Source organism: Ammodytes marinus (assembly GCF_949987685.1).
Source record: "Ammodytes marinus genome assembly, chromosome: 9".
Lineage (NCBI taxonomy): Eukaryota > Metazoa > Chordata > Actinopteri > Uranoscopiformes > Ammodytidae > Ammodytes > Ammodytes marinus.
In genome coordinates this window covers 11,805,998-11,829,047 of record NC_137213.1, presented here as the reverse complement: position 1 = coordinate 11,829,047, position 23,050 = coordinate 11,805,998, and the positions used below count along the sequence as shown (strand labels likewise).

Sequence of the window (23,050 nt, the reverse complement as noted above, 5' to 3'; positions counted from 1 at the left end):
TTTCTTACTGATTCGACTCTCTGTGAGTCAGCACTGGGTTCTCCATCGTTTGAGGATGGGGTCGTTGTAAGTGCTTTGGGGTGGGAGGGAGGGAGGGGGGGAGGAGGGAGGGAGGGAGGAAGGGGGGGCGGGCGTACTGTGTTTGCTATTTTGGCTGTTATGTCCACCTTGTGTTTACTTTTCTTTTGTCATGCCTTTTTTTTTTTTTTTTTCCCTTTTTTTTTCCCCCCCTTTTTTTTTGGGTGGATGTGGGGCTCCATGCTCATTGTTTTTCTTTATCTTAACTAATGACTGCTAATACTAGTAATTCGGGAATCCCTCACTTCGGCTCCTCAGTAAGGTTTGTGAGCTGGAATATTAAAGGTATGGGGAGCCCCATTAAGAGGTCGAGAGTATTTGCTCATTTGAAACGTCTAAAACCTGATTTAGTGTTTCTACAGGAGACTCATATGCGTACTAAGGACCAGGTCAGACTAAAATGCCCCTGGGTTTCTGAGGTATATCATTCAAATTTCAACTCTAAAGCCAGAGGGGTTGCCATATTAATTAGTAATAAAATTCAATTTTCAGCTTCCAAAATTATTTCTGATACGAATGGCAGATATTTAATCATCTCAGGTACACTGTCTCATGTTCCCATTTTATTGGTAAATATATATGCCCCCAATTTTGATGACCCACACTTTATGAATAAGTTATTTGAGCGCCTCCCTTTATTGAACAACACCCTGCTTATATTTGGTGGCGACATGAACTGTGTAATTGACCCCAAACTTGACCGCTCTAGTCCCCGCTCCCTGACCCCATCGTCAATGTCAAAGGCAATTTCTGACTTTATGTCAAAAAATGGTTGCATTGATCCTTGGAGATTCCTTAACCCCCATTTAAAAGAATACTCCTTTTTTTCACCAATGCATCAGTCCTTTTCTCGAATAGATTATTATTTTATTGATGCCAAACTGATTTCTAAAGTGAAAGCTGCTGAATATCATCCTATTGTTATTTCTGACCATGCCCCTCTCTCTCTGGATATTCAGCTTTCCCCTCAACCTAAGTATTCTGGTTTATGGAGGTTCAATACCTTACTTTTGTCAGACCAAAAATTCAACAAGTTAATTGCGACCACAATTGATGATTTTATGGCGACCAATCAGAACGAGTTGGAACCTATCTCTTCGTCATTGCTGTGGGAATCACTAAAAGCGGTCTTGCGGGGCCAAATTATTTCCTATTCTGCACATTTGAACAAAACCCGTAAAAATAAACTTCAAGAACTCTCCACTAACATTGGCAATTTAGACCATCAACTTGTTGCCGGCCCCTGTCCTAATTTGCTCAAACGTCGTGTAGAATTACAGACTGAATTTGATCTCATCACAACCACTGATGCGGAGCGTTTGCTTTTGCGCTCACGCTCTACATATTATGAACATGGGGATAAGGCAGGTCGACTCCTGGCTCACCAGCTACGCCGCCAGGGAGCCTCACGTGTAATCGCTCAGATAAAAGATTCGTCTGGCAATTTACATACTGACCCTACTTCCATTAACTCGGTTTTTTCATCTTTCTATTCCTCCCTATATAAGTCGGAGTCATCATCTGACCCCACCGAAACTAATTCTTTCTTAGACAGTCTAAATTTCCCTGTAATAAATCCAGACGTTGCCAAACAACTGGACTCACCACTCACCGTAGAGGAAATCACTTGCGCTATGAAAACCATGCAAAATAATAAAGCTCCTGGCCCGGACGGATACCCAGTTGAATTTTTAAAACAATTTCAGCTTAAACTGGCCCCCCTGTTGCATTCTGTTTACATTGAATCCCTACAGAATGGCTCTCTGCCTCCCACTTTGAGGCAAGCCTCAATAAGTCTGCTTCTAAAGAAAGACAAAGACCCTAAGCTCTGCAGCTCATATAGACCCCTCTCGTTAATAAATGTGGATGCTAAGATCCTTGCTAAGGCTCTGGCCCGTCGTTTGGAAAACATTCTCCCCACTATTGTCTCAGAGGAACAAACTGGATTCATAAAAGGACGCCAGCTGTTCTATAATGTACGCACCCTCTTAAATATTATTTATTCTAAAAGCACCACAACAGTTCCTGAACTAGTTATTTCTGTTGATGCCGAAAAAGCTTTCGACCGGGTCGAATGGGACTACTTGCTGGCTGTGTTGAACAAATTTGGTATGTGTACTATATTCAATTCGTGGATACGCCTGCTTTATACAGCTCCACAAGCCAGTGTCACTACAAATGGCATTCAATCCAGCTTTTTTACTCTGTCTCGTGGCACTCGGCAGGGATGTCCCTTGTCCCCTTTATTATTTGCCCTAGCAATAGAACCCCTGTCTATCTATCTCAGGTCCTCTCCCATTTTCACCGGTGTATCAAGGTCGGACATGGTATTTAAGCTTTCTCTTTATGCTGATGACCTATTACTGTATGTCTCGGACCCAGTTCGTTCTATACCAGCCATCTTATCCTTCCTAAAGACATTTGGTTCATTTTCAGGGTATAAAGTGAATATTTCTAAGTCTGAATGCTATCCTATTAATGCTTCTGCACTACAACTTAATCAGGCTAATATTCCTTTTAAGTTTAGCCCATCTGGCTTCAAGTATCTAGGGATCAATGTAACAAGAACATTAAAGTTACTTTTTTCTTCCAACTTTTCCCCCCTTCTGTCCAAAATCAAATCTGACCTTCAAAGATGGAGAAGTTTACCCTTATCTTTGATTGGAAGAATTAATACAGTGAAAATGAACATTCTGCCAAAATTTCTGTTTTTGTTTCAATGTCTCCCCCTATTTTTGCCTAAAAGTTTTTTTAAAACCATTGATCAAATTATTTCAGGCTTCTTATGGTGTGGAAAGGTTCCCAGAGTCCGTAAATCATTATTGGAGAGATGTAAATTTAATGGTGGTTTATCTCTCCCTAATTTTCAACTGTATTACTGGGCGGCACACATCCACAAAATTACATTTTGGTTTAATTCAAGTGATCCACCATGGTGTAAGTTGGAGGCTCAGTCTTGTTTTTTGTCTTCTCTATTGGCCCTACTTACCTCCTCTATCCCAACCAGCCCCTCTGGCTTCACAAACAACCAAGTAGTGAGTTCCACACTCAAGATCTGGTACCAATTCAGGAGACAGTTTAAATTTACTTCGGCTTCAACTTCAGCTCCCTTACTAAAGAATCACCTATTCAAACCCGCACTCATAGACTCCACCTTTTCTGTATGGCACGTTAAAGGCCTGATATTTTTTAAAGACCTGTATAGAGACGGTATTTTCCGTAGCTTTACAGACCTGTCTTGTGTATATCAGCTCCCTCCCTCTCATTTATTTCGCTATTTTCAAATCAGACACTGTGTCAAATCGCTATTTCCAACCTTCCCCTCCTTACCTACGGTTCAGTTGTGGGAAGAGTTTATCTGTTCCAGCCCCTTTCAAAAATCTCTTATTTCTAAAACGTATAACAAACTCCTGTCCTATGATAACTTACCATCCACTAAGGTCAAGACGGTCTGGGAGCAGGAACTGGGGCTGAACTTAGAGGATAGCTACTGGGAGTTAGCTCTTGACAAAATTCACAAAAGCTCAACTTGCGCTCGTTTGACACTCATACAGTTCAAAGTGATATTTAGAGTCCATTTTTCCAAAGCTCGACTGTCACAAATTTATCCCAGTGTCATCGATAGCTGCGACAGATGTCATTCTTCATCCTGTAATTTAACCCATATGTTTTATTCTTGCCCTCTACTATCTCGCTTCTGGCAGAACTACTTTGATACAATGTCAAAAATACTTTTGAGGACAATAACTGTGTCTCCCCATATTGCTATATTTGGGATACCTGTTGATTACAAGCGTTATACTTCCAAGCACTTAGACATTTTAGCCTTCACCTCTTTACTGGCGAGACGGCAGCTTCTCCTTAACTGGAAGTCAACTAAAGCTCCCTCCAGCTCTCGATGGCTCAGTGATGTCATGTCTTTCCTCAAGTTAGAGAAGATTAAATATTCACTGCGAGGTAACACAGACAAGTTCTACAACAAGTGGCAATCCTTCTTAACGTTTTTCAACTCGCTTTCTTCTATGTCTCTTGACTGATAGGCCCCACCCCACCCCCCCCCCCCCTTTTATTTTATTTTTGTATTTTATTTTATTTTGGTGTGCTAATTGTTTTATTTGTATTATTTGTGTATTTTTGTATTATTTACATGTTATTGTATTTTAAATATTATTACTATTATTATTATTTTTATTATGATGATTATTACAGCTTGATTATCCCTTCCTGTAATGTTTGTTAAAAAAAAAGAAAAGTCAGAAATATGGCATTTGTTTTGACTCGCTGTCAAGTTGACATTTCTATGTATGCACTGTGCCATATTTTCAATAAAAATATTGAAAAAAAAAAAAAAAAAGGTTACAAAAATCTCCCGGGGGGGTATACCCCCGGACCCCCCTAAGAGGGTCTGAATCTCGGCTGTCTAATATTTTCGCACAGCCGCACAGTGGAGGCACTAGCGGAAAACACTGGGTGTGTGAATGATATTTAACAAAGATCTATAGTTTCAGCAGCGCTAACATTGGAGAGGGGCCCCCTAATCATATTTCGCTTAGGGCCCCCTGAAGGCTTGGGCCGGCTCTGGTCCGTACTGTTTAACACACCTGTCTCTTTACCTATTTAGTTGACAGAAGTTTGGGGTAAATTCAATCTCCTGATAAAGATTGTGTGATTCAATAAAATCATTCAAAACAACTGCAGAAAACACACTGCAGCGTACACAGTTTTTATAAATTGAATGTACAAAAAGACAGATGTATCTTTTTAATGGTGTGATTTTCAGCATTTTTTGATTCATTATATTGTTTAGCTTGAATAAATAGAGGCACGGTAGATTACAATCAATGCAGTGTGTCATGTAATAAATGTAAAGCTATTCATCAAAAATTAATTGACAGTTTTATTAGTTTGACTTACAATATTGAACCAAAGCGCAGTATAACATGGAATGAAATCAAGTTTGTGCTGAAAATGTAGTATTTGATTTAATTATGATTATGATGAAAGAGCATAAAGCACGTATAACTGTCTCAGCAGGGAGGCACGTTAGCTCATTATGCTGTGCTAAATATTTCTAGGAAGTCTGACACGTCAAAGGTATATGTAGCTGCCTTCGTTAGGCTATCAGGAAACACTTTTGACTTGAGTGTCTAATAACTCAAGCAAACACTCTGTCATCATGATTTTGTAGCGTAAACTGGGACTTTTTTTTCTGCACTTCTTTGAGGTGAGGGAAACCAGTATAATAGACGCAGGGAAATACATAACAAGATAGCAAGTGAGATACTGATTTGAGCAAACTGTTTCTGCCTGTGAGCTCTTTCTGCTCTACAAGTAGGTCTAGGTTTTATATATTCCTTCTCAGGGAAAACCGACTCAACTTTATCCATTTCATCTATATTGTACTCTTGTGGCAAAAACCCAATTCTCCCCGGTACTCCAGACGGGTCATAACAACTGCATCAAATTACTTTCAACTATAACTGGATTCTGAGATTCTAAGATTCTGATCTGGACTTATTTTTTTTACCTGTCAGACAGATATTCTCTAGCAAGAGAACCTGGATGTTTTTGTGAAGCAGACTCACCACTGCCAGCCTTGGTAATGGCCTTGGGCATGTTTCCATTGGAAAGTTCCCTATAGGGGACCTGCAGAGTGGTGTCAAGACTGCTGAAACCCTCCTTCAGAGAGTGCTGCTTGTAATATTCCACCAAGTCCTGTGTAAAACAAAACACACTTAGCAATGCATTGACAAGCCAGGGGTTGATAATCTACTGTAGATGGTATGAATGCAAAATCAAAGACATATGGACAGGCTGGACAGGGAAGAGCTGCTTTTATGTTTTTGACAAACACAACATATCTTTCTATCTGTCCATGTCAAGTGTAAGTACCGGCTTTGTGAGTGTGTACACAAATGTAGCAAAAGTTAAAAAAAATAAAGAAATAAAAATGAAGGAATGTTTTTTTATCATTTCATGACACAAGAGTAAGACTTCCAACTTCATGCAGGGGTTTATCTGCAAAAGTAGTTGTAATGTCCAACTGCTTATACTCATTAATGCTAGAGTAGTTCATGGGGCACAAAGTTTAAACCAGTTTTTTACCAGCACAGTCTTGAACAGCCGGCTCTCAGCAATGTAAAAGCAGCCATCCTTGGTCAGAATCTTAATGTGCTTGACTTTCTCGTTGAACCTGTGGAGGAGAAATGAGACATTGGTGGCTTATCAACGTATGCATGCTTCCTCAGCAATCCAGTTAAGCAGTGGTGTTCAACATTTTGGGCTTGTAACTTAGTGACTTAGTGAAACACGTTCTGCACCTATACAATATGTACGTTTTGTACCGATAATGTATTGTATCGTATTGTTCTATGGTTACAACCTATTCAACAGTTAAATCAAGTATGCAGTTTAAAGGAAAAAGTTTAAATATTAAATAAAAATCTACTACTTAAAATTATCATTTGTCATGATTTCTTTAACCAAGATGAGAGTAGTGTGGACAAACAACTTTTGCCCTACCTTGTAATGACTAGATATATCTCATAGACTCTATGAGATAGATCCACTTCCATGGTAATTATATAGTATGAAATACCTGCTAATCTACCGAATCATTTTGTATTAACAGGAAATCCTGCAAACGTCGCAACCGCTGACCACAACCGAGCAAAATATTTTCTGGGATCTGGAGCTGTGAGTAGCATTTGTAACAGACCTATTTCCCAGCAAACATTATGAATAATTGCAGGGAAAGCAAAACTGTAATTAGCAGCATTAACGAGAGTTTTGCTCCATTAAAGTGTATGAGTAAGCCTTGTCAGTGAGCCAGCATACACAGCAGCAGGGCTCGGATACAAGTCAAGCGCTGGTGAACATACAGTATGTTTAAACCATGTTACAATAGGGGCATCATATGGAACTGGGACACAATGTGGAGTACGAAGAAAATAATATTAGCACAATCCCTTACATACCTTAGCTGAGTCAATATCTATCTTTTCTGTGTAGTTAGTTGTAGTAAATCAGCCAATCGCTAATAGTAGAAAAACGCGGGTCTATCAATCAGGCTTTTGGCACCGTACAACATTTTTTTTAAAGTTTTTTTTAGGTGTGTAATAAAAAATGTTTTAAATGTTTTAAATAATTATTGCTGTGTATTATGCTGATTTGCCCCCCCCCCCTTTCTGTTATACCCCTTCTTTCTATTTTTAAAAAACACAAAGACGCACTTTATTGTGCTCACTTAAACCAAGAAAGAAAATGTATCACAACTGACTTTAAAACAAACTGCGCACTGAGTAAATTGTTTCCAATAGTCATCCAATAAATAAAATTTCATACGAGAATCATAGCTCCAGCTGAGTTTTGGTGAAAGCAACCCAGGCCAACCTTGAAAATACATACACATACATACACACTGCAAGCATACGTGTAGGCACGAGTGGGGCTGTGCTGTCGAGCCAATTGCTAGCGCTGCTTGCTAGTAATGCATACTGCATGTCTGCCATATGGTGATGTGCATATTATGCTGGAGGTAGATTCACACTGTAAATCTCCCAAAGCAGTGTAACACGGATGAGGAAAATATGGTCATATTTCAAATTCACAGATACATTATGAATATATGGTGAGTAATGCATTATTGATGTGTGTCGAGTTGGGCATAACACATGGAGGCAGATGAGCCCGGTGTGGTGACGGCCGAGGCTTTCCCAAGGCTGCCCGTACATACAGACAAACACACAAGCATCATCCAACACTCAAACACACACACACATACACACACACACACACGGGCGACTGGTAGTGTTTGACATTAGACAGTTCCAGCTGATTAGCAGCGGCTCTCTGGATAAAGCTCCATTATCTCAAACGGCCATCCTGATAACAATCTTAAGCAGCGAGACAGGCAATTAGGATTGGAGTGTTCAGAAACCGGCCCCGCACATCAAAGCTCTGAATGAGGGACGGTAGGAGTCCACCAGAACCAAATGGGCTGGAATGGTGTGTCACCGGCTAAATAGACTTAACATCCAAACACCATTTCAGAGTGCACCCTCAATCGTTATAATCTGTTGGAGCTGTCATGCCAGGTCGGGAGGACTCGATAGCCTTTTTTTTTTTTTTTTTTTTTTTAAGACTGAACAAGCCTTTGATGAAGCCTAAAAGAGCTCCACTAGTGAAATGGACGGTACTTTATATCAAAAGAGGGACACCGAGGCACTCAACGAACAGATTAGGCAACCATTTTATCGAGGCCTTAAGGAATGGATGTTTTATCTACAAGTTGCATTGCAAGCATTCTTTTCAAATACATTTCTAAGACTGATAGCCAAAGAGCCGCGAACAGTATAATTCAAGGCTATATCAACCTCTCCGTCGGCATGTCTGTGCAGAAGTGACTGACTATAAATAGGTGATAAAAAGGATTATCCAATTTCACTGGAAAATGACTCTGAAATTGATGGCAACAATGTTTTCATAGGGACTATTTCTTCTCAACTAGTTTCAATTAAAAGTGTTCACAGCCAGTCTTGACAGTATTCCAAGGTAAGAAAGTGTAACTGGAAATCATTTTTCAAGGGCCCAAGGATCAAGGATGGAAAAGTCTGTCCTTAAACAATTATGGTTAATTTTTTTTTTAATTAATCATGAAGATGTTGTTTTTCACTCCTTTCCTACGCGTCCAGTGGTAAAACAATTGAAATACATGTATACATAATACATACTGTACATTTCCAGGTGTTAACTTGCCCAAAAATGTAAGCATCTATTCACATGCCACCTCAGGTAAAGTTAAGGAGCAGTTATAATTTTAGCAACCTGCTGCACAACACACTTAAAGGTAATGAACGAAAAATAAGAATAAGAATAAATCATGCATGTAATAAGCAGCTACCAATATGTCCAGCCGCTGCCTATACTAATATGAGCTCAGGTTTATCCCACACAATGAGTCCCAGGTTTTTCTTCAGTATCTAATTGGATTAGCTCAGGCCATGACAAACATCGTGCTACATTAGTCAAACCAGCACAATCACACTTGAATAGTGATCTGTGTATATTAAGACAGTTATTTAACAATCTCAAAAGGTGTAAATAAATAAAGGTTAAATGAAATGTATGTTGTTAGTTCACTATACTATGAAATGCACACCATGATTACTGCAAAGCCTTGAGAATTGTATGGGCCCCAAATTTGAGAAACAACATCGATACATAATACATTAACGTTTATTGAATGGAATACGCCAAAATTTGACACTATGTGTGGTATACTTCTATTTCTACTTCTGTATTTGTTTGTGCAGTTGTTTTGGAGTCCAAAAGCTCTGAGACGGATATCTCGAAACCCGGGCAAAACAATTTGCTTTGATAGGGCTAGAGAATTGGACAACAGTGCATGCATCTATGCTGTAAACGGTTCTTTGATCGAAAAAGTCTCTGAATATAAGTACCTTGGTATCTGGCTAGATGAGAAGCTCACTTTTAAACCCCATATTGACAAACTTGTTCTCAAATCTCGTCAAAAAATTGGTTTTTTATATCGGAACAGATCAAGTTTCCCAAAAATTTGTAGGAAAAGGGTAATCGAAGCAGTGTTTTTATCAGTGTTGGATTATGGAGATATAGTTTATAGACATGCCTCTGCTACTGCCCTAAAACCCCTTGACTCGGTGTACCATTCAGCCCTTAGATTCATTACAGGTGATTCCTTTAAAACTCATCACTGTTCCCTGTATGAAAAAGTCGGCTGGACATCCCTGTCATTGAGACGTGAGTTACATTGGTTTTTATTTATTTTTAAATCCTTAATTGGTAAACAGCCACCCTATTTATCAGCTATGCTCGACTGGAACTCTCAGTCTTTTAATACCCGATCCAGTGAGCTGCTGCTTTTAAAGGTTCCTAGAGCTCATTCAAAGCTGGGAACAACTGCTTTTAGCTATAGTGCCCCCACCTCTTGGAATGCCCTTCAGAGCAACTTCAATATGACCATTCTCCCCACTTTTTCTTCTTTTAAATCTATGATTTCTGATTTTCACCATCACCACTGCATTTGTTTTAACTGAATTAATTTTTTAAGCTCTTTTATTGTAATTCTTTATTTATTTTGATCTTTTTTATCTTGCTAGGATTTTGTGTTTCTCTGTTTTATTCTGTCACTCTGTTGTTATTGTTGTTGTTGCGTTTGTTGTGCGCTCGTCGGCGTTGTAAATGAGGGGAACCTCAATGCCTTTCGAGTTTGTTTAAATAAAGGTTTTCATTCATTCATTCATTCATTCATTCATTCATTCATTCATTCATATCATAGGGGCTGAGCGAGAAAGTGTGTTCTCTTGCAATTTGGCTGAAACAACCCGTTTTCACTGGATTCTGTCCCCCGCCGTCTGCATTTCAGCAACAACTGTGATCCATCAGGCCGGACAAACTTTTTCCACTCTTCAATTGTGGCCGTCTATGATTATATAGTGCCGCTAACTTCACATAAGTGGAACACAGCGTGATCCACTTCTGCTGCGGTCCCTTCCACTTCCACATTTGATGAGCTATTTATTTTCAGATCCTGCACCATTGTTATATGGGAGCTATTATTTGCATGTGGGCACCTTGTTAGCTTGAGTGATTCTTGCCGCTTGCCTCTCGCCTCCCAAATTTTTTCCATTTTTGCCCACAAGACTGCTGCTGACTGCATGCGCTTTGTTCATTCTTTGAATTAAACTCTAGCGAGTGAAAAACTGTGGGAGATTTATTACGCATGTGAGTAAATGGAAAAAAAACAAGGCATCGTCTTGTCACTTACTTTATACTGATGGCGTATTCGGTGCACTCTTTACTCCTGTGTCGAATCAGATAGGTGCTATTCCCTCCATCCAAGAGCTCCACCTCAGCCTGGTATCTCTCCATGGGCCCTGCAAACCTGAACCACCCATGAACAACTACTGCACTTATACTGCAATCAATCATTCTGAACATGAGGATGAGAACAGTCAATACGACCAATAAATAAAAATATAGAGTCAGAATGACTTGTGGTTATTGTTATCAATCTGCAGTCATTTGTTTTCATCGCTTACCAGGGCTGGGCGGAGTAATCGACGGGTTTTGGAACCTGGCGTGGAAAAAGAAATGTGGTTATTTTGTGTCTTAATGGAGTCGATACAAGGGGGGAGGGGGGGGGTGGTGGTGTTGGGGGATGGAGGTCATTCGTGGTAATGGGATAGTCAAGCCACATCTAATGGCAGTGAAAAAAGTGCAATTGAAAAGCACCACATACCTTTGCTAAGACATCAATAGCAGACCATTATCGGCTGAATGCGTTGTAATCACACTGAATGTGTCTTATTGATTGCGAGAAGTATGCACACTTACACATGGGCAAGGCCTCACAGCATCACTTGGAAAGAAGCCAATCTTGCTTGTCGCCAAAATTCTGCCCTGCAATGGCAAACCGGCTGTTAATCGCATTATATATGTCTGGGAGCAACTACACCTCCTTCCTTCTCTCTCTCTCTCTCTCTCTCTCACACGCTCTCTCTCTCTCTCACTCACTCTCTCTTAATTTTCTCTTCCCCTCCCACACTCACCCCGATAAATCCTCAGCAATTAGCACACAACAAGCAGTGCATCTAATTTGCAGCCCAAGTTAATTATGGTTCAAACTCTGCCGGCAGTTAGATTTGTACTGCATCAAAACAAGAGCCTCGTTTAACACTAAATAATGGATTCTTATTCCGCTCTTTGAATATCCAAACAGCGTGAACTCCTCCGGATTGCGCTAAAGACTAACAATTGCATTTAAACTAACCCGCCTCGAGCAAACACCAGCTTTATATGAAAATCATTAATTACTTCAACAAACATAGTGTAGACGGATTTTTTTCTTTTTTTTGTTCTTCCCCGCAGGCTTAATAAACCAAATTGGTTAAACAAATGAATGAGTGTGTTTATGCAGACATGCTTCAACATAGATGTTCAGTTCGTTGATCAATTTGTTTATGTCTGTTGTCTTGAAGACAGTAGGCTAATAAGCATATGCATCAAAGTGTAACTTGAGGTGATTTGAGTTTTCAGTCAGGGGTCAATTTGAAGTCCATTGAAGACAGTGAGCGTTGAGATGTGGAGCCCCTCATTCAGCTTCATGCCTTGTTTATGCTTTGCTCCTCACTCCTCTTTATTACGAGTATGAAATGCTTTTTGGGACCATGCAAGCCCCGGCAGTAAATAGATTTGAAAGCGAATCTTTTACCCATCTCCATGATTCATTCTGTGTAATAACATTTCATCAAAGGTTTTTTTTTCTTCTTGGAGGGCCCCCTCTCTATTTGTTATGCCTTCGATAAGCGTATGATAAAGATTAAACTTATTACTCTGCTGGCATAAACAGGCAGCAGCCAAAGGATCAAATGAAATTACAGTGATTGATTGTATTGTTCTGCCAGTGCGATGGGGGGATAATTGCCTCCTGGGTAACAGGGGATATGAATTCTCAATGTTCTGTAATTCCATCCTCTGGCGCCACTGGGGACGTGGAAGATTAAAGGTACCCTGTGGACTTTTTCATTGTAAACAAACACGGCTCTGTTTAGATTCAGGGGTTTTTCCACCTAAAAAAAAGCGCTTTGTGTGCAGCCCGGAAGACCTCGCAAATTTGTTGAGAAACACAAAGCCTTATTTTGTACGCCTTGAAACGTGTATTGTTTCTATGAAATAGCACTCGTCTTAATCTTCCTCTCTTTTATTCCTGCGCCATACATGTTACAACAGCTCATTACTGCCACCAGCTGTTCATATGCTTCACTGCCCGCGGCAACATTTTGACAGCATAGTGAATATTTGAAGAAAGAAAAATACACCTGAACACAGACTCCAAACTATATAATTGAACAGTAAGTCTCTGGTCATGATTGATAACTTGTCTATTTAAATAGAAATGGGTTGGAGTCAAAGCTGATACTGTTTGATAAAGAGTATCAGTTACTGTCATCTACCGTATGTTTTTAACTGAATGCATGTAACTTTGTGTTAGGGTATCTTTAACCACATGTTTGAACGTACAATATTTTGAGGTTTATTGAAAGCAGACATAAACCTATAGCAAACCCTAAATACATTTAATTCTAATACGCTTTGGACTGTAAATCAAAATTAAGTTACATTTTAACTAGTTAAAAAGAGCACAGCTTAAGAAAACACTGTTTGTAGACAGTGTAATTTCCCCTATCATTCCCTGTTTCTCAACCTCACTGCCTGTGTAGTAACCACTTTCTGCCTTCATACGGCACTTCAGAAATCAGCATTTTGTCAAACCCTTGTACTTGTGCCATGCATACACATCATTTTATGATAGAACACTCCACACAAACAGAACAGGAACAGGATAGGATCCTCATATCCTCATTATGCACATGACATGGACACTGACCAAAGTGTATTATTATTATTTAACTCATTTAATCCCATCCCAGCATGGCAGGGTTACCATGGCAGCGCGCAATGCAGTGCCATCAGGTCTGCGGCATGACATTCTGCTCGCCCGTTCTATCGGTTTACAAGAAAGTCTCCTGGCATTGGTGCTCTCAACCTGCACCCAGTGCTCTGTCACAACAATAGAGAGAGAGAGACACGCAGCACAGTAAACCAGGCTAACAGCCAACTTCCAGCCATGCCTGATGGTTAAAAAGAAAACTGCATTTCTGATTGGAGCAGCACCAGAAGGAGGACAATTCTTTTTAATGCCCCTGTAAAGCAAGTAGTGAGAAACAGGCTAGGGAGGATGCCGGGCCACGGAGACCCCCAGATAAATTGCTATCCTTTCAAAAATAGATAAGGTCAAACGATTCCCAACCAATGGCTGACCTGGTGAGATGGTTGCTTAATGTGCACCCTTACATGAGGTTGTGCACCGCCATTAACACATCCTCCCGACGCTGAAGTGCGTGCTGCTTTATTGTCTCGGCTGTGGCACTCAATTAATCAATTGAAGCCACTAATTGGTTAGATCATCTGACGCAGGCGGTGATTCAATCTGAACGAGTTAGAGAACGGACAGATGCCCCCATTTGCAGTGTGAACCGGGGTTCTGTGGAGTTCACACAGATCATTTCGACGGATACCTCTAATTAACACTGACCTCATCATGATGTAATATTTATGGCTCGCCTGACACAATTGGTGATAAACAACCGCAATATAATTTTTGACTTAGGTCAGTGGTTCCCAAAGTGGGGGGTTGTGTTGGGAACCCCCAGGGTGCAACGAGACAATGAGTGGGGGTCGTGAGATGCCTTCCAAAAAACAAATAAAATTTTAAAATAACAAAAAAAAAATCACCTTTTTGTACAAATACATACAGACATATGATTTGAGATAAAAGTAATAACAAATGACTGCTGCTACTGTTTATGCACAGAGATCAATTGAACTCCGTTTATGTTCTTTCTTACATTAATTTAAATAATCGTAAGGCTGTTTGGCTGTTTTGTTTTTGTTCCATCAATGCCTGTGTTTGCAAAAGCCTAATTGTCCGTATGTAGGCTGTGGGCAACTTGATATGCCACCTCCTTGGTTGGTGGGGGTCCAACCAGAGCCAGGCTGGCACGGTATTTTAGGAGTCGCAGGCTGAACAGTTTGGGAACCCTTGACTGAGGTTACAATAACGGCGGAAGGGAGACAAAGTGTGCATGTCACTCCTGTTTATATATATTTTCTAAACGCTTTTTTTTTCTCTGTCAGGTAGCAGGGAGTAACCAGCTGGGGAAGGGGGAAGAGAGAAGAGATATCATGTGGCGTGGATTCCAACCGATGACACTGCAAAGACATTGCGTGCGCCCCAGCCAACTCAGTGAGCCGTGACATGTTAACGTCTTCTCTTTTTTTTCTCCACAGAGCCGCAGATGTTGAGATAAAGCGAGGGGGCGAGTTTTTAGAGTGACACGCACCTGCCACCAGGAGCTGTGCAGGTCGGCAAACATCAGTTCAATGACGTCCCCCGCGTGAATGCTTAGCGGGGGCCCGCAGTGGGGACAGGGGATGCCACCGTAGTCTCTGATCACCACCATCCTGGGTAAACCTGGCAGACAGGAGGGAATACAAATACATTTATACTCACAAATTTTTTAAGACATGTATTTCCTTATATGTGGTGGGAGCATACAGCATGTGTGCAAGAGCAGCGATAGCTTGTTGTGTGACCTCAAATAATTCATGACTTCTTCTTCTGGGTAATACATTACTGCAACTGTAACCATGTGAGAAGGTTTTAAAGAAATGACATAAGGTAGGCTACACAGCACTGCTGGTGAAATCTAGTTAAACCAAAAATAGAAAGCATTTGAATCATAATGCTGTGTTGTTCGGTCTAGGACTGAAATGGAAAGATTAAATATTAAAGTATTTTGCTAGATGTGTAGTTTCACACTGCATGTTAAAACATTTAATCAATCCAAAAATAATATATTTACGCAGGTGAAGCCCCCAGGCAGAGCTAGAAAGTGATTCTAATGCTTTGGAGGGCAACATGGGCCTGTTATTCTCCAACCACACACACACACACACGCACACACACACACACGCAAGCACGCACGCACGCACGCACGCACGCACACACACACACACACACACACACAAACACACACACACACACACACACACATACATTTTTCTGATATCTTAATTTTCTTTTCTTTGAGTTAAAAGCTGCGGGTTTTGTTGCCCTCTACTCCAACAGAGGTTTTCAAGTGTGTTGCACCCTCTCACCAAAACCATTATCACTAATGGATTTGCCACAGCCAACAGCTAAGTCCAAGTTAACTGACACAATCTGGAGTGCACTTCCATATATACTGTATAGATATACTGTATATCGCTGCAGGAAGGTGAAAAGTTAAACCACTTGAGGTCAGCAAAACCAAGATTTTCCACTTCTTTTAAGTTGCTCTTTAAATGTATAAGTAAGGCAGCTCTGGGCATGACACAAATATATATATTCCATCACAACTATATTGTATTGGCATAGACAGAGCCAGATGTGTCTTAAAATGGGAAAAAGTAAATGCGAACTGTATATCTGGGTGGCTGAGAAAAAAAATGTCTTTGTTGTATTGATTGCATTAATCATTTATACACAAAGCAAATTCCCTTCAACTGTCACTGTCCTAAACGTTTCAGCACAGCCGATCTCACGTCTTCTTTGATTGAGGTCTAAACCCGCCAGAGTGACACACGCACCACCTCACAAAGCGGCAATTTTCCTCTCGCAAAGAAAATCACCTCTTCCATCCCTTGTGTAGTGCTGCTCTCCAATCTCTCCTCGCTCGTGGCAGTCGAATACAGCCACGAGCTTCCGGCTACGGCTAAGACTGAACGCCCCTGCCAACTTAACAGACACAGCCACTTACTCTCTCTCTCGGACTCACACATCCACTATATAGCCCCTTAGACACATCTCTCTTCCAGCCGCGTACTCCAACCAAACCCTAGGGGAACTACTCTAGCTGACTGTGACCTCAGATGAATGGGATATCTCACGTTCATGTTTTTTAATATGAACAATAAGCACAGATGTCTTTTTTCATAAAGCCCCCTTTATGGAAAATGTATTCATCACAAAAGGCACAGCTCAGCGGTTTGAGCTGAGGAGGCATACACACTGCTGGAAGTGCTTTCTTTTCTTGCCTGCCTGAATTTTATCCTGCCGCGGTCCCTCATAATGATTCCGCCCACTCCAATTCATCTCAATGCCGTCTTGGGGTTTACAGGCATCACGGCATGTGGGATTCCTTTTTTTTGTGTGTGTGATTCATTTCTGCATCCTATTATCCAATGGTTATTCTTACTCAAATATATTTGTCAAGGGAGAGGAAACTGTTGTTGCTCATTGCCTCCTTTTTTGAACCCTTTGTGTGAGCAGAGCATAGGAGAGATAAACGTATTTCTAAGAAAACTTCTTGGAAAGGGGGGAAAACAAGAAAGAGTGGAGTAATATTTGTTTAAAAACATTTTTTTGCGAGAGCGGGATTGGGGGACGATAAGATCTGAGCGGAGGTTTAGCTTTCAAACGTCATCTATCTCCTCCACTCTGGCCCCTGACTAGCCCTTTCCTTTTCATCCGGGCTGTGTTTCTGTTTTCAGTAAGAGAACCCAGATGAAAGCAGATTAAGAGGCAGCGTCTGAAAAGCCTTTGGCAAGTGGGTAAGTGGTCAAGGCATACTGACCTGGGTCTGGTGGTGTTGTGCTCTCCTGTATGGATGGAGATAGAGAGAGAGAGAGAGAGAGAGAGAGAGAGAGAGAGATAAAGCAAGAAAAAGTGAGAGAGAAAAATACAGTGAAGATTTATAGAGAGATTTATAAATGTAGAGAGGTCAATCCGCGCAGGATCAGCTCAACCTCAAAGAATGAGTCATACTCTTAATACGGTCATCTGTGAACGCTTTACTCCAGTCCTTAGATGTGTGGTTAAACCGTTTGAAAGACAGACATCAAGAGGAGCTTTTACCCTTCAACACTGTGTCTTTATGGAGGAAAAATGTAATTCAAATGTTCATTGTTCAATGTTCAAAACTCAGTCTTTTTACTCCTCATTTTGACCAAAAACACAGTATATAAGACTATAACTATTTAAATTAAAGAAAGCTGCTTTTTAATTAGCACAATCAAAAATGAAAACTGTAATTGTTTTTTTATTTTATAAATGATGTACCATGTAATTGATGTTTTAAACTACAAATCAAATTCATTCCTTTTTAACAGCTTTAATGTACCAACTGATTAGAATTTAACAACGTCTAAATGATTCAAGAAGCACACTCCAGGCTCCATAGACTAGCAGTTGGAGGTGAAATTATCTATTTAAAAAAATGACTTGCAGGTTTTAATTACAAGTACACACTGTTCACCATGCATCACCAACTGTTGACCTAGTTGTAGATCTGGGCTAACACAATCCCTTTTTTATCTCTCCTTGTCTGTATGGCTGCGTGAGCGTATACGTGCGCTCTGTGATGTGTCATGCTTGGCTAATTGTGTTATCTTAAGTCAAAGACGAGATAAACCAGTGCCAGGTCTTACCTTGGGCTTCAGCTTGGCAGGATCTGCAGTCATGTGAGAGACAGACAGAGTGAGAGGAATACGATATCAGTTATGAGGTAGACTTAGTGATATACAACCTCAACTGTCAACCCCGGCTGGCCCCCTTGCCATTGCCTCAGAATGCATAAAGAGCACGGGAGCTCCTGCTTAGAAGGGCTGGTCAAAAGGCCTGAGCTGCCTTGAGCTGTCTGTGGACTTTTTTTACCTGAACTACAGCCCCAGACTGGCCAACAAAAAAAAGAGATTGACATAGTAGAGTGTAGGATGCAACAACTGCTAAAGGTTTACAAAGTCAAAACATGCATCAAGTTTGCTGTCCTGATTTTCTAAAAACACAATCCCAATGTCCTTTGTAAGGGAAATAAAAAAAGTATTTACAGTGAAAATATGAGCTTAGGGGTGGTTTACTGTATGTTGATTGTTCCAGAAAAAGTGAAATAATTCAAATAATTCCGAAATCGAAATAAATGTATCTTCAAATGGAAAGATGAGCCTGAGGATGGCAAAGAAAGGGAATGTTGAAGGTTTGACACATCCAGGGATATACAGTACATCTGGCAACAAGAAATATTAACAACACATTTGATCAGACACCAGTTATTAAATATGTTATGTCATTATCACGACAACCTGCCTTTAAATATTGTGGTTTGATGGTGGCGTTAGAGGGATGATCAACAAAATAAATTTGGATATATTCTCTGCAATGACAGCAAATTACAGAATATACTGTTTACCTGAAAGCATGCTGTCCATAACGTGTACAGTGTTAAGCTATGATTTGCCCTCTGGGACAATAAATAGTCTAAAGTCTCAATATGTTGTGAAGTGATGGTGCTCGAAAAGTCAAATGCCTCCATCGTCTCACCTGTTCTCCCACAGAGTCCGAGTCGTCCCAGACACTCCTTGTGGGCCCCCAGCCCACACTTTACACAGAGATAGCCCTGGTTGAAGATGCCCCTGGACACAAGAAAACACAGGGTATATATCATGTCCAACAGCCTCCTCAAGAGAAATACCTTGACGTTTTGAGTTTTCAGTCCTCTGCCACATGTCTCAAGATAAGAAAAATGACACGACAAGTGTCCTTCAGCTTTCCAAAACCATAAAACAGATGCTGTGCGCTGAAAACTGAGACAGCCGACATGTCTGCAGTCCCTTTTTTATTTCAATCAAACCCAGTGCTAAATTAAGACATTTTCCAGTTTTTCCCTAAAGTGCATGAGAAAAACTTGCTGAATTGTGAAATGTTAAATGTCACGGTGTTCCTTTCATACCTTCAATATGAAAAAAGATTTCAAAGTGCATTTTCACAAGAACAGAAAAACACTACCGGCGCAAAAGCACATGTTTGATGTGTGTAGTTACAGTTCATGTTGATTGAGAGTCCCACGGAGAAACATTTTTACTCCACTGAGACAGAAGGGTCTGTTCCTGACAATTACCTGAGCAGGTTGTGACAGAAACTACAGGACGTGATCCTTTCAAAGGTGTGCATCTTGAACTGGTGGGAGTTGTGGTTTGCTTTGTCCGGTCGGATGTTTGATCTAGGACAAGAATTGAGAAAAAAAAGTTGTTGTTAAACCCAAACGTAAAGAAGAATCTACAGATGTGTGACACGTTACTGACTGTAGATAGTTTGACCTAAATGCTAAAAAGTTAAACGGGTTAGCATGCCATCATTTGCCTTTCAGCACAAAACAGAAAGTAAAGCATGAGGCTAATGGAATGTATTTTAAGAACTGGACAAAAATATAATTTGACCAGCTGATGAGGCTAGATCAAAAGTGAGAGCATCACCAATATCATTCATATTCCTCCTACGGACACCGTGAATGTCTTTACAACTTTGCATTGCAACACAACCCATTCGATATGTGTACTTATATGAGATATAAAAGTCTAAACCAAATTGGTGTAATGACTGCCTGACAGACCGACATTTCCAGTTAGCATGGCTAAAACGTTCTGATTTGGTTTTTGTCTGCGTTTCAGGAGTGGGAACAATTTCCTTTCAATTTATTCTGAATAAAACACCGGTGTTGTGGTGAAAACAACCTGCAACGCATTCCTTCGACTGATTCAAATAAAAAGCAATTCTAACCCCCTGTTGAATGCGTACGTGTAAATAAGGACGACTTGAATCAGCCAAGACAAAATCCAATTTTGAGCTGCATGTGTGAGAACATGAGGCAAACATGCACAGCAGAAATGAGCAACCTTTCAGGAACGTGAAAGAACATGACTGACACTGAAATTTGTTTATACTTTTTTCTGTTAAACATGCAATCCGGAAGCCACTTAAAGTGAGTGCTCCCACAAGTGAGTTTGTCATCAAGAGCCCAAGCCTTTTTCAGTCTTGGGGCTCTAGTACATGTACACTTTCCTCTTTCTAAAAAGGGCACTTTCAAGTGTCATTACCAAGCGCACAAAGGCACACACATAGCCATGCCTTTACCTGTGCAAAGGATGGGAAATTGTTGTAAAAAGAAAATTATATAGATAGAAATAGAAATTATCCTTGAGATTTCCAGCAAGTGTCAATGGCCTAGTGGTCATATAGGTGTATTTACATATAGATAGGAGACTATTTGCAGTTCAAGGGAAGCACTTAAATCACATCGTTTGATGTACATCCCTGCACTCAGCACAGTGTTGTGACAGTGCATGTATCAAGTAATAATCCAGCACTTTATGACAAGTGAAAGTATATTCAGGAAGCCTACAGCAAACAGTCAGCATGCATACTAGGTGTTTTCATACATATCCACTTCAAACACAAATGCATTTGTCCAGACAATCTGAGTGTAATGTCAAAACGAGGCTATATTCTCCTGAATCAACATAACTAAAGGATGTAGACAGGTGACCTGCCTGAGAAAAACCTCCCAACGTTATCAATGAATACTAAAGATATACCTCTATAAAGGTCTGATTCGAAGAAACATCCAGGCAGAGTTACTGCTTAGCAGTTTTGCTGCTCTTTGGAAAAGTTGATGTTTGTGTGTGGTTGTTTCTGTGTCGTTGTGTGATTGTGTGTGTGTGTGTGTGTGTGTGTGTGTGTGTGTGTGTGTGTGTGTGTGTGTGTGTGTGTGTGTGTGTGTGTGTGTGTGTGCTATCGTACTGTTGTCGGCAGTGTGTGCTTGATTACAGCAAAGGCCTGTTCAAACACAGCACATGAAAAGAGTCAACAACCTCTCTCAGGCCTTGGAATAACACACATGCAAACAAAGACAAACAAACACACAAAACACACACACACCAACCTGGTCTCACGAAGTTTCGTCCTATAGTGCACGAACTTTAATCTATTGAATCGTGTACACAAGGACGAATTTAGTGAATTTATCGTGTTGGTCCGGACGAACTGAATTCCAATGCATTTCAATAGGAATAACTGTCGTCTGGCCGAGCACGACTTTGAAACATAGTTGGGATATTTCATCTCGTCCTGCGAAGCACGAAATTTGTTCCGGTATGCTGGAAGCGGATCACAGTGCTGCATTGATTTTCTTTTTTTATTATTAATTATTTAAAAACTACAATCAATCGTTTACTCAAGATTTTAATACAAAGGGTGTTTCGTTCATGGTTTCGTTTGAATAATTTAATTTTATTAATGGCATCTTGTAATTATTTATTATGATTTAAGTGATGATCGGTGAACAGCGTTAATTCTACAAATACCGGGGCTCGGGTCGTATCTAAAAATAGCAGCTAGCATGTTTTTTTTTTTTACTGTGTTTATGTCACTGGTAAAATAATCTTCTCTCAGAGCAAACCGTGTAGCCTATTTCATATGCGTTAGTGTGACTAGACTACTCCGGGCTTATTTACGAGACTGCATTATGGCCATCGCTTTTCTTAGCTTTTGTATGCCTTTGCGTAGCCTCTATGTGGTCGAGATTATTTTAAAATAGATGCATGGGATTCGATTATCTTCTAAATGTTGCTGTATGTTTTTTGGGATCGTTTTTCCACATTGTTGGTTCGTTACAGAGCCGTGTGTCAAAAGCAATATTGACATGATGTTGGCAGCCTGTCCTCTTGGAAAATACGACCGCATAGGTCGTTCGAAGTCTCGGGGCGGCTCGGAGACGCTCGTGGTTGCTCGGGCGGCGGCTTATTCAGACCTTTGACCTCCGTTACGAATCAATGTGCGACGAAACAAGAGGGGGATGGACTATGCTGTCTTTCCGGTAAGTTTGTTAGCTTCCTGTAATATTTTTTTCTAAATTAGCGTTTTTATCAGGTGTTAATCTGTTTTTTGGCGATGTTTCTGTAAATCACGCAACATTAAGTTGGTTCAGTTTCATGTTTAAGTTACAGTCAATTTGCAAATGATTCTGGAAGATCTTATTTAAGGCTACCTTGTATAAAGCTATGGTCACATGCTAACGTAAAAGCTAGCTAGTGCTATCCATAGATGGTATTTAAAAGGTACTTTCGCTCCAACCTATACAGTCCAATCCTCATCATTCATGTCAATTTTATTCTAATTAGCAATACGCAGATGTGGAAAAATACAGAAGGAAACGGTAATTTTTAAAATTAGTGAATAGTGAAATAACAGCCAGTAATAATAATATATGCTTATACATATTTACTAGTTGTCTATTCTGACTGGTATTGGGTCAGTGTTGGCATTAAACCATCAACATTACAAACATTCGAGGTAAATTATATTAGAAGGTGCTTCTTAATATAAGGTAATATATGAACTTGCAGAATGTAAAATGAGAACAAACATTGTCGGAATTGCAAACAGTTAACAGAAGGGAACTTTTTGTAAGTTACTTTGCATTAAGAAATGTTTATTTTAGTGCCAACAATAATATTATTAAACTAATTTGATGTTTTTTTTCTTGCGCATCAAGCC

General features: G+C 40.2%; 1 protein-coding gene across 1 annotated transcript in view; it reads right to left on the bottom strand.

Moving 5' to 3' along the window:
* LOC307255344 (guanine nucleotide exchange factor VAV3-like) overlaps positions 1-23,050 on the bottom strand; it is a gene marked incomplete at both ends in the record, with an annotated part of 82,753 nt that overhangs the window by 11,841 nt on the left and 47,862 nt on the right. The window contains 10 exons of the mRNA XM_080034025.1: positions 5,664-5,793; positions 6,184-6,271; positions 10,886-11,002; positions 11,160-11,194; positions 11,455-11,520; positions 15,024-15,154; positions 17,298-17,322; positions 18,151-18,173; positions 19,040-19,131; positions 19,617-19,718. Of these exons, the coding sequence (XP_079890151.1) occupies positions 5,664-5,793; positions 6,184-6,271; positions 10,886-11,002; positions 11,160-11,194; positions 11,455-11,520; positions 15,024-15,154; positions 17,298-17,322; positions 18,151-18,173; positions 19,040-19,131; positions 19,617-19,718 (809 nt within the window). The remainder of the gene's footprint in view (positions 1-5,663; positions 5,794-6,183; positions 6,272-10,885; positions 11,003-11,159; positions 11,195-11,454; positions 11,521-15,023; positions 15,155-17,297; positions 17,323-18,150; positions 18,174-19,039; positions 19,132-19,616; positions 19,719-23,050) is intronic.